General features: G+C 51.7%; 5 protein-coding genes across 5 annotated transcripts; 3 read left to right on the top strand and 2 right to left on the bottom strand.

Moving 5' to 3' along the window:
- Positions 1-129: 129 nt before the first annotated feature.
- Positions 130-1421, top strand: PMZ80_006134 (uncharacterized protein; the record flags this gene model as incomplete). Its single annotated transcript, XM_064874547.1, has 2 exons — positions 130-768; positions 819-1421. The coding sequence occupies 2 exons, from the start codon at positions 130-132 to the stop codon at positions 1419-1421; spliced, it is 1242 nt and encodes a 413-aa protein (XP_064730269.1).
- A 1305-nt stretch (positions 1422-2726) lies between these two features.
- PMZ80_006133 (uncharacterized protein) lies at positions 2727-3871 on the bottom strand (the record flags this gene model as incomplete). Its single annotated transcript, XM_064874546.1, has 2 exons — positions 2727-3376; positions 3430-3871. 2 exons carry the CDS (start codon positions 3869-3871, stop codon positions 2727-2729), a joined length of 1092 nt encoding a protein of 363 aa, XP_064730268.1.
- Positions 3872-4702: 831 nt separating this feature from the next.
- PMZ80_006132 (uncharacterized protein) lies at positions 4703-6449 on the bottom strand (the record flags this gene model as incomplete). The annotated part of the gene is made up of 2 exons (XM_064874545.1): positions 4703-6358; positions 6408-6449. 2 exons carry the CDS (start codon positions 6447-6449, stop codon positions 4703-4705), a joined length of 1698 nt encoding a protein of 565 aa, XP_064730267.1.
- A 651-nt stretch (positions 6450-7100) lies between these two features.
- Positions 7101-8032, top strand: VMA4 (V-ATPase V1 sector subunit E; the record flags this gene model as incomplete). The annotated part of the gene is made up of 3 exons (XM_064874544.1): positions 7101-7130; positions 7327-7832; positions 7882-8032. 3 exons carry the CDS (start codon positions 7101-7103, stop codon positions 8030-8032), a joined length of 687 nt encoding a protein of 228 aa, XP_064730266.1.
- Positions 8033-8856: 824 nt separating this feature from the next.
- Positions 8857-10307, top strand: LYS9 (saccharopine dehydrogenase (NADP+, L-glutamate-forming); the record flags this gene model as incomplete). Its single annotated transcript, XM_064874543.1, has 2 exons — positions 8857-8995; positions 9058-10307. 2 exons carry the CDS (start codon positions 8857-8859, stop codon positions 10305-10307), a joined length of 1389 nt encoding a protein of 462 aa, XP_064730265.1.
- Positions 10308-12039: the final 1732 nt, after the last annotated feature.

Genomic DNA, 12039 nt, shown 5'->3' with positions numbered 1-12039 from the left:
ATGGGCGCTGCCTTATATCTTGCTCTGATATTCCCTGCCTTGCGTTGACTCGATAGCGCTTGTCTTCCGAGGCACCATAGCATCTGACGACCAGATATTCACACCTTTAACACCAGATTCATAGCCAAGATGACTATCCGCTACCACACTACCACCACGACACCCAGCACCAACACCACCACCACTGACCCACACACAACCCTCCCACCGCATACCCCCCTCCCGGCATCCCAGACCTTCCCCACACCAACATCCACGACCCCGTACTGGCGCAAAGACCTTCACCCCCTCGACTCCCACCGCTCAACGCCATCCCTCCCATCAACAACTGACATCGCCATCATCGGCGCCGGCATGTCCGGCGTCGCAACAGCATACCACATCCTCCAATCACAATCCCATCAGTCTTCAACCACCCCACCACCAAGCGTAACCATCCTCGAAGCCCGCCAACTCTGCAGCGGCGCAACAGGTCGAAACGGCGGCCACCTAAAACTCTCACTTATCGGTCTCAGCACCGTTCTAAAACGCCATGGTGTCGAAGCCGCAAATGAACTTGCAGAGTTCTATATGCGACAGATTCGGGCGATGAATGAGGTTGTGGGGAGGGAGGAACTCGATTGTGAGTGGTTGTTGACGAGGAGTTTTGATGTTTTTATGGATGAGGCGCAGGCCAGGGAGCAGGAGGAGGAGGTGAGGACGTTGAGAGAACATGTAAAGGTGGTGAGGGATGAGGTTGGGGTGATTAGGAGGGAGGATGTTGAAGCGGTGAGCTTGTGTTTGTTGGTTGGGTGGGTGTGTTGCTGATTTGTGTCTAGGTGACGGGTGTGAAAGGTGCGGCTGGGGCGAGAAGTGTACCCGCCGCTTCACTCTGGCCGTACAAGTTTGTGTGTGGGTTGATGAGTCAGATTATTGACCGGGTGGATCTGCAGACGCATACCATGGTCCATTCGGTCTCGGCGGAGCGAGACACGGAGGGGTTCTACACGATCTGTACCGCGAGAGGCACCCTGAAGGCAGGAAAGGTCGTGTTCGCGAGCAATGCGTATACTGCTGGTATCTTGCCGTCGTTGGAGGGCGTCATAACGCCAACCAAGGGCACTAATTCACGTGTTGATCGTCGACATAAGACCCGCGTGGACGCATTGCAGAAGCGGACGTATACGTATAATATCAGTAAGGATCGTGACCATGTGGATTACATCAATCATCGTCCCGATGGAGGAACAATCATTGGAGGTGCATATCAGACTTTCGAGAAGGACATCAAGACGTGGATTGCCACGATCGATGACAGTACCCAGATCCACGAGCCTCAACCGAGCAGGTATTTCGAGGATCGTATGGAGACGTATTATCAGGATTGGGCTGATTCTGGTGCTATGGTCAGCAAGATATGGACTGGTAGTAGGTCTTACTGAGCAAGGTCAAAGTGTTCGTGTACTGACTTCACGTAAAGTTATGGGTCGCACGCCAGATGGGTTCCCCTTTGTTGGCGGATTTCCTGATCGAGAAGGTCAGTATATCGCTGCAGGCTTTAATGGAGCGGGAATGCTGTTTATCTTTCTGTCGTCTCAAGGTTTGGCTCGGATGATCACGAAGGGTATTCCGTTTGAGCAGACCAGGCTCCCGAAGATATTTCAATCCACGAAGGAGAGACTGCAGACGTAGCCAGGTTGGTCGACGGGACCTAATGTAAGTACGGCGGATGATCGTGCTCACTGTAGCGTGCAGCCTTCGCAGCATCTGGACTGCGAGGAGATCAGCTACTCTGGGCTTGTGGAGATATGATGGACTGAGCTTCTGATACTGAGCATGTCATCACACAAAGTGGTAGCTCGGACGGACCCCGACCCTATGTCTTTCTGCCCGCTCTTCAGATGAGCTTTGCTCACGCAACCGGAAAGTAGCTGTTGGGGAACGAGAGGATGCACAGCTTATGGTCAACACCGAGGGCCGGACAGATACGATAGTTTTGGTTTGCAAGGAGACACCAGACAGCGGAGAACGTACATCGCAAGGAGATAGAAGAGTATTAGAGTGTGTGTGCTCGGAGAGGGTGGCCTGGACATGTGTTCGTTGAGGATGCCGTAGCATTTGTCGCGACTCTGCTGTACACCATTAGTGACAAAGCTCCGTAGAGCCTGAAATGAGTCGTCCTCAATGTATCGCAGGGCAGAGGTCCAATACTTTGCCAACTGCCACAGTATGGTAGCAGCGTTCGGTGCTGTACATCTGGGCGGAAAACTTGCTATGATCTCGGCATCGACAAGGGCAACATTGCTGTGAATCGCTTGCAAAACGTTCAGCTAAACGCATCAATGGGCATCATATGAAGATGAAGTAGACATGAAGAGGAAGACGAGAGCGACGCGTTGAACGACGGTTTGCGTGGCACATGTTCGCTTATGTAAGCAAGAACAGCTTCTGCTATAGGTGCAAGAGCCATTCACGGACCGTGACTTAGATCTGGCTGTCTGTATCCATTGATTTGCGACGTCTATGTAGGTCGGAAAAACTTGTTGGAGGCGAGCAACAAAATGTGTAGGCGAGCAAGGTATATCAAGGTAATCTGCAAGATAACAAGACATGTCATTCAAAGCAATCATCACCGTCGCTTTTCTTAGCTAAACTAACAAATACACCAAAGAACGTCCATCATGGTCAGAGTAGAACATCAGATCATGCCAGATATATATCTGGATGTTTAGGGCATCACCTCCCGCTTAGAAGTCGGTGACCTCGTAGCACATGAACTTCTTGCCGCCTGGCCCAGTCATTGGGTAACCAGAGCTGGACGGTGTAGCCGGCGAGGTACCAGTCGCAGATGGGACATCTGCGCTACCAGAAGTTGTGGTTGGCTTGCCCGCTGCTGGCTTGCTGCTAGTCATGGTAGCCATCGTCGTTGGGAGAGCAAAGGTAGTGGTTGTGTACGTCGCGGCCGAGGTAGAAGCATCAACGCCCTTGCTGGAAGAAGAAGCGACGTTGTTGGCAGTTGTTACCGTGGCGCTGACACTCACACTGGCGGATGAAGCGGAAGAAGGCTTAGCGGGAGCAGATGAGCCATCGCATTTGGCAACGGCTGGACCTGGGGCTGTGTACGCTTTTCCGCCATTGTCTGGCTGGCCGCTGCTACCGTAAATGCTGATCAAGATGCCAGGGTCGGTGGCAGAGTAGGCACCTGGGAAAGAAACTGTGTCGGTTGGAGCACAGGTGCCGCTACCTGTGACTCTGACGGCGGCACAGGACATGTAGAATTGGGCTTCACCTTTGGAGCCGGCAGAGTGCAGAGCGAGAGCCTCTCCCCGAAGGAGGTAGTCTCCGGCTGCTAGGTTGGGGATGGTGAATGACCAGAGACCTTTGTTGGCAATCATTGCTACCAGAGGTGTCAGTTGTACGTTACACAGTTTGGAGGAAGGGAGAACTTACTGTCGACACCCCATTTTCCAGTGCTGGTATCGAGACCTTCTTCAGCAACCTTGAACCACTTTAGGCCTGAGCCATCACTGGTGGCGGCATCGTCGACTTTAGCCATGTACGCCATCATAGGACCCTTGTGCGAGGCAGCAATCGGATCATCGCCGTCGCCAGGTGATGCACCAGCGATGTTGTGGTTCCATTGTGTGCCAAACTTGTCACCCGGGGCGACCTCGATAACATCCGTCGAGACTGGCTGGTTCAATGGGCTGTTACAGGCGATGGCTGAGGACGATACATCCTGGATTGGGTTATTGGACTGTGGTGCTCGGACACCAAAGAGATGACCTTGAGAAACGCCGTTGACATAACCAGTGTGGAAGAAGGCGTGGGCATTGACAGTGGTGGCCGCAAGGGCGAGGGAAATAAGAGAGCATGCAATGTGTTTGGCCATTTTGAAGAATAGTCTTGGTAGTATCGTATCGGTTGGATGACTGTTTCGTCTTTGCCGCGATGATGTTGTCGAATGAGTGGATTTGAGACCGGCTCAAATAGAACGAGTGTGGAGTCGTGTAAAGAATGTAGGAAGCACTGCTTCGGTGTAGAGAACGAGGGGACGAGTATGGAATCAATCACAACTCTTACTGCTTTGCTGAAGGAAAGAAGAAAAACTGCTGACTCTAGGTGCTCTTGGTCTTTTGTATGTCTATGCATTTACAGACTTGGCCGATGAACTCATTCGCCCACTCCTTGACACGCGCTGTCAAAGCAGACGTGGAATCCTTACCAATATCGCTTATGAACCAAAAGGTGTGGCTTAAAGCAAAGACGCGTGTTAAGCCTTGAGGCGAGGGTTTCGACTTATCGCGGTGCAGATGCTGACTCAAGGTGTACCTAGATCGATCAAGGGTCAGCTGCACGGCTATCGAGGAGTCCTCTAAGATCTCGTTCGGCCAGACGCTACGCGAGAAACATCGAACCGTCGGTTGGTGGTCTCGGAGTTTCAAGGAGCTTCGGAACCTCGATCTGGGCGGGCAGCGAATCTCGGTAAGTTCGGTAAGCAGGGTTCGTGAGGCAAACCGGTGGAAGCTTGGCGTTTCAGGTCAAGCCTCGATTGTAGCATTCGGGCGGGGTCTGCGAGATCCATGAGATAGCCTATCAACATTGAGCCTGAAGTCTGAAAGGCAAACATTGTTCTGCAGGCAACACAAGGAATGGGACATCGCCAACGAACACGCTGCTGACCACCGTATGGATGCGAAGAATATTTGATTTTGGGGCTGCGCTATCCATTTTCCTGATCTTGTTCAGCTGCACGGTCTGGCTTATCATCTTTGTTCTCTCTACCAGCGTCAAAGCGGCTGGGTCTTGCAGTTTCATCAAAATGCACTGTGTGACCTCGCCTTCTGGATACTATGGTGTTGCCATCCCGGTCCTTGTTGTCGGCCTGGCCTGCGCTTGCTGACCTAGAACCCTTCATAGATGATTGTGGAGGGATAGATCGTCGTTGATCCTTCGCAGGCTGTTTCAATCCAGTCGAGGCACCTTCGACCTCTTCACCGCTTTGCTCACTCGTGCTTGATATAGCTTGTGAGGAGCCAGATCCAGATCTCTTTTTCCGGCCCCACGAAAACGGCGCAGGAGTCTTCGGTAGAGAAGCAAGTACGTCGCCATAGCCATTCTCCTGATCGTCCAGTTCGTCCCAGATATCTTTTTGATTCGTTTCTGGTAGATCAACCTTGAAATCAGATGTCCGAGCTCGCGTGCGCTTACTGAGCAGAGGCGCACGTTCGCTACTCATGCTTTCTCGTCGAGAAGAATGAGTAGAAGAATCCTGGTTGTCCTCGGAGGTCCTGAAAGTGCCCATGCCTGGACCAAGAGGAGTGGTTGGATTGACAGGCGGCGCAGGCTCTTGAGGCGTAGTGTCGTCTAACCTCCAAGATAACGCCAGAACACCGGCCAAAAGGATGACGGTTCCCAAGGCGACCAGGCCAGCATCCAGACTGCTTAACAGAGAACCCTGCTGGAAATAGATGAGACCATCCAGAATGGCAATGACGTTGTATATGCAAAAGACAAAAGGGTATAGTACGCTAGTACTGCATAGCCGAAGTCCCAAATGCAAGTAGTACAACTGCGTTAGAGCAAAGAATACCAAAGCCAGAAGGATAAGCCAGGATTCGAAACGATTGAACTGGTTGATGTGATCGACAACAGTCCTAACAATCAGCTCGACAGCTGATTTTGCCATCAAAAGTGAATGCGCTGAAAGTATGCCGGAGATCAGAGCGTACAGCAGACCATGGATGATGCGCAGCCGAGACAATCGCACTTGCATCGGCTTGGGTAGGTGTACGGTAAATGATCTCTTCATGCGTGATGGCGAACCGTCGGAGGAGGGCGAACGTGGTCTTTCGAATTGGTCGAACCAGTGGCGAATGATGTGCTTGTGGGAAGAGTAGATCTTGAGCACATGGGCAGCGAGGACAGTGATGACAGCTACCAGTAATGTACCAACCATCCACATGACGAAAGATCTTGCCTTCAGTAGGTCAACGAGCTGTTGCAAGTTATGCGCGGGCTCAGCTATGGCTCCGAAGGTGGCTATTAGAGCGGCGCCGACGCATGTCAGGACTGTTCCGATAGCCGAGAACCTGGTGAAGGGCTCTTTCAGTAGTATAGTAGCGAAGGCAGTGTTGAAGACCAGACCAGAAGCTTGCAGAGTTGACAAGACGGGCAGAGGGAGGGTGGTAATCTGGATGGTGCTTCCGATCAGGTTCGAGGCCACGAACATCAGCATACCAGCTTGCCATCTCGGTCTCTTCCATGCGGATTTCCTTTCGTCGTATTCTTTCTCATCCTCACGTAGATGCGACTGTCGCTGTAGGGTTAAGCCGAGGCTTTGTACTGAGGTCGAGATCAAACCGACAATGACTCCGACCTATGGCGACTCAGCATGGGAAATTTTGAGGCGGTAGAGACAGACGTACAGCAATAGTACCTTGTGGTGAGAGGTCACCTAAACCCGGCATCTTGACCTTTGATTCGGCGGTAAGCAATGATCGGATGTGTCGAGGAACGACTGATTCATATTGGCGCGATGGGTGGCTGAGTGAGTGTTATCGGGACATAACGATAGACTTGTGAGATGCTCTTGCCTGCCGTAAGCAAGGATATGTTGTTTGTAGCAGACTGAGGTCAAAGTATCAAGACGCGCAAGTAGCGGCAATGAGAGTGACCTGCAAGATGAGCGTAAGATGGGATTCCGGACATGCCAAAAGTGACGTCTGGAGGTCGGAAATGGATTAGATCTCCAGGCGCTTGGCTCCAATGGCTGCGGTTCCTGTCGAGCCTCCTCAAGCCTGAGCATGATGCTGCATGCTTTGTTATCGATGTTCTGATGAGCGAATACTTTGCTGGTAGTTGTTACTCTACTTGAGTCGTTGTTGAGCTTCCAATTCTTATTGTGTTAGGAAGTAGCACCTATAGAGCCCCTGCCACTACCAGATAATCAATATTCAAGCTTGGGGAAGGCCCGAAGCACTCCTGCATCCTTTCATTCCCTTCCTCAATCCAGCTACGTCAACCACACCTCGAGCAAGACAAATTCGTCTGCCTACGAAACACTTCTTAAGAAGACTTCACAGCGCCTCTACGGCAGTACACACACATACCTCGCAACCATGTCGGCCCAAGCACTTTCGGACGACCAGGTAAGCATTCCAAGTGTCCAGTCTTGATTCCTCCCAGCTACGACTGGCGCAACAGCTACAGCTGCGGTGCGATTAGCATCTCTACCCCGATATGCTCGGACACGCTGCGGGCGAGCTGGCACCAAGTAGTGGCCGAGGCAACAGAGCATGAAGATGCCGATATTTGAGGTCTAGAAGCTAATACCAGGATTGCTAGGTCGCCCAAGAGCTCAAGAAGATGACAGCCTTCATCAAGCAAGAGGCTATGGAGAAAGCTCGGGAGATCCACCTCAAGGCCGACGAAGAGTTCGCCATCGAGAAGTCCAAGCTCGTTCGACAAGAAACACAATCCATAGATTCCCAGTACGAGAAGAAGTTTAAGCAGGCCGCCATGTCCCAGCAGATCACACGCTCCACATCCGCCAACAAGACCAGAATACGCGTCCTACAAGCAAGACAGGAATTGCTCGACAAGCTATTTGAGAACGCAAGAAAGAAGATTGTTACCAAGGGCAAGGACAAGGACTACGACGAGACGGTCAAGGGCTTGATACTGGAAGGCATGTACATGCTGGCGGAGCCCAAGATCACTCTGAGGTGCAAGAAGAATGAGCAGGACAAGATCAAGAAGGCTGCCGAGACTGCCTCTAAAGAGTACAATGAGAAGACTGGCGACAAGTGTGAAACTGTCATTGACGACAAGGAGTATCTGCCAGAAGAGTCGTAAGTATTGGTTTTGGGAGCTTGATTGCCGTCGCTAACATCCGTCCAGTGCTGGAGGTGTATTCATGACCGGCAGTGGAGGGAAGATCGAGCTCAACAACACCCTCGATGAGCGGCTCAAGATGTGCGAGACCGAGGCTCTGCCGAGCGTGCGGACTACTCTGTTCGGAGCCAACGAGAACAGGAAGTTCACCAACTAGATTGGGTGCCTCGTCTGGCATATCATTTGACCACAATCGGCATAGGCGTTCCTGGCCCTGGTCCTTTTATGCACATAGCGAGTTATCGATCTCGAAGTCTATGCAATCGCCAGTCTCGGTCTCAGCTTGCTAACGTCTCACTTGCTTCTCGATTGTACTGTGATGTCGACAAATACGTGTGGTTTGGCTCAACATCGACTGCTCGACGTGTTCTGGAAGTATGGGCGACTTGGGATTGGCTCATGTACTTCTGTAACCCCTCGCGACTGATGCTTACGTGCGTGTGCCACTTCATGCACGACAGTGCCAGCGACTCTGCGCTGGCTGGGCTGATTGGGGCGAGTGGAACGAGGGTCATGTAAAGGTTGGCCATGTAGGTGAGCATAACACAAGTCTGCTTTACTGTCTGTTCGACCAGATATATCGGTACTGATCGCCGGTGTATGCTCGGTGTGGTCCAATTCCTAGGTTCGACATCTCCTCCCTACACAGCAAATGCGTCGCTGGCTCCTTACAATTCAACTACCACTTCGTCAGCATATTTCTGCCCTTTGACTCTTCGCTCACATGCTCGCTGCCCGAATCTTTCTGCCTGAGGCTTCAAGTTCGACATCTGAGTAACGCGCACCACGTGCTTCGATCTGCCCTATCGCCTGGGACGGTCAAGTCCGATCTCGCGCTGCGGCAGCAAAAGATTATTGCATCAGTGGGGTAAAAGCCGTGCCTGCATCTGAAGGACAAAAATCAAAACACGAGACAACAGTTCAGAACAAGTCTACTACTTTTACGTTTAACAGCTATAAATCTCGAAGATACAGCCCAGCATGGAAAACCTCGTCAACAAGATCCAGTCGACCTTCATTGGCACTGGTAGCGGCAAGAAAGCCCTCCTCCTCGGTGCTGGCTTTGTCACCAAGCCAACTGTTGAGATCCTCGCCAAAGAGGGCGTCACAGTCACTGTTGGTGAGTAGCAGGTACCACACTTGTCGTATGATAGAGCATATGTGCTGACCATCGTTCTCCAGCCTGCCGAACTCTCTCATCCGCTGAGAAGCTCTGTGAGGGCATTTCCAACACCCGACCCATCTCTCTCGATGTGAATGACGATGCGGCCCTCGATGCCGAGATGGAGAAGACAGACCTGGCTATCTCTCTCATTCCATACACATTCCACGCTACAGTAATCAAGTCTGCCATCCGCAAGAAGAAGAACGTGGTCACAACCTCATACGTCTCGCCTGCAATGATGGAATTAGATGCGGAAGCAAAAGAAGCAGGAATTACAGTAATGAACGAGATCGGTGTTGATCCAGGTCTCGACCATCTGTGGGCCGTGAAGACAATTGAAGAAGTTCACAAAGCAGGCGGCAAGATCGTCTCCTTCAAGTCCTTCTGCGGCGGTCTCCCTGCACCAGAGGCCTCAGACAACCCTCTAGGTTACAAGTTCTCCTGGTCCTCGCGCGGTGTCCTCCTCGCTCTTCGAAATACAGCAAAATTCCTCCAAGATGGCAAAGAAGTGACATACTCTGGTCCAGAACTGATGGAATCTGCCAAACCATATTTCATCTACCCCGGCTTTGCATTTGTCGCATACGGAAACAGAGACAGCACACCATTCAGAGAGAGGTACAACATTCCTGAAGCACAGACGCTGATCAGAGGCACAATGAGATACCAGGGCTTCCCCGAGTTCATCCGGGCTCTCCTGGATATCGGTTTCCTCTCCGAAGACAAGCACGACTTCCTCAACTCGCCCATCCCATGGTCCGAAGCAACGAGTAAGATCATTGGCGCTAGTGGAAAGTCGGAGCAGGACCTACAGTGGGCTATCTCAAGCAAGACCAAGTTCGCAAACAATGAAGACAAGGACAGAATCATCTCAGGCTTGAAGTGGATTGGAATCTGCAGCGACAAGCAGATTACACCGCGTGGCACACCACTTGATACACTCTGCGCTACACTCGAGGAGAAATGCCAGTACGGTCCAGGTGAACGTGACATGGTCATGCTGCAGCATAAGTTCGGCATTGAATGGGCTGATGGAAAGACTGAGACAAGAACGAGTACGCTGTGTGACTATGGTGATCCAAAGGGATACTCGAGTATGGCCAAGTTGGTCGGTGTGCCGTGTGCGGTTGCGTGTTTGATGGTTATGGATGGACGGATCAAGAAGCCCGGTATTCAGGCGCCAGTCACATGGGACTTGGCAGAGCCGTTGTTGGTAGAATTGAAGGAGAAGTACGGGATTGAGTTGACGGAGAAAACTGTCGATTAGAGCTGAGTTGATTAACGAATCAGAAAGGTGCGTCAGGAGAAGTCTCCAGCATACCAGGCAGTGCTGAAAGATATAGACACAGCCGATCTAACATGATCGATAGCAGACGACGGACAATGAGCAAGATGTCTCATCAGGTCGTCGCTCTTGGACATTTCATGTAACACAGAGACCCCGAAATGTGAAATGGCTCCTCAGACGCCGTCAATATTCACTACTATCCTAGTCCCAGACTAGGCAGTGCCACCGTCTTGTCTGTCCAAGCACAAGCACCCAATCGTTGAGCCGAACGGCCACTTCGTTAAGCATAACTCCCAGCAGTCAAGCACGATTTTGGACAGGTGCAGCGGCAACTCGGCTCGACAATCTGGTGCACGATCTGCCACATTGTACTTCTGCATCGACGTTGGCAACATCACCTGATAATGACGCACCCTAATTGGGTGGATTTGGAAGATCCGGGGTAGGCGCAGCGCTAGTGAGATCAGCGCGCTTGCCTTGTCCGGGGTAAACTTGAAGGGTAGAGGTTCTTGCCTTACCAGTGGTCCATGTACTCTCACCTCCTCTCCTAGCACCGCCGTTCTCCCTGTTTTGATCATGCAAGCGCAGGTGTCTTCAGCTTCACTTTCATTATGCCTACATATGTGTTTCAGAGCTTCCCGGAGCAGATGCCCAATCCGGCTGCTCGCCATGCACCAGACGTCTCTTTGTCGCCTTACCAAGCGTCTGCGGCAAGCACAGCCATGCGTCCGTTCAGGTGCGTCCGTACGAACATGGATTTGCGAGCAAGACCTGCGTTTGTGATTGTTTGAAGATGTGATTGGACCGAACACAATGCGACCGCCATGCGAATCGCTGTCAGAGACGGATTGTGGCTGCGAGACAACGTCCCCAGCACCAGAGAAGCAGACTGATCACCCACTTTGGGAAGGTGCGCTTTCCGGTCGCTTCCTATAGCCCCAGTCACAGGCCAGATCCTTAGCCTGGCATGGTCATTCGTGGTGGTAGTACCGCCGGACGTGGTCGTCAGCGTGATTGACGATTCGAATCAGTTGATCTCATATAGGTTCCTGAATGTGCTTGTCGAGATATCACTGTCGAGATAACACCGTCTGTTACGACCACGATGGGCCTGCCAAAGTACGAATATCAAGCTCTTACAGAGCCTGGCACCTTCCGGCTACTAAGATTTGGAGCTTGCAATTTCGACAGTAAGCTAAGCATTACGATTAGCCTTGAGACCTTTAAAATCGAGGATGCACCCCCATACCAAGCATTCAGCTACTGTTGGGGAAAGAAGAAAGCGAAGAAGCAAATCGTGTGCAACGGGAAAGCACTCCATGTGACATCGACGTTGGTCGAGGCCCTACGGCATCTATATCCTCGTATCGATGATACATCGAGTAGCACCAGAACCCTTGATGGCTCAAGCGCTCTGGAACGCTCGATTTTTCCAGAGGTTTCATACCCGCAATGCTCAATCTCATCAGAACACTCAGTCTCGTTGGGCTCACTCGCGCTGGACAGCTCATATGCTACGGAAACCCCACCTTCGTATCTGTGGATCGATCAGATATGTATCAACCAGACTGATACACTAGAACGCAACCACCAGGTGGGATCGATGAGAAACATATACAGAGGTGCCATCCGGACTGTGATCTGGTTAGGACCGGATAGTGGTTTCGCTAGCCAAGCTTTCGATCTTGTCCGCGACATTTTTGCTGTGGTT

Source organism: Knufia obscura (assembly GCF_036327395.1).
Source record: "Knufia obscura strain CCFEE 5817 isolate CBS 148926 chromosome Unknown scaffold_6, whole genome shotgun sequence".
NCBI classification, from domain to species: Eukaryota; Fungi; Ascomycota; class Eurotiomycetes; order Chaetothyriales; family Trichomeriaceae; genus Knufia; species Knufia obscura.
The sequence above is the reverse complement of the archived record's forward strand: the minus strand, read 5'-3'. Positions and strand labels throughout refer to the sequence as shown.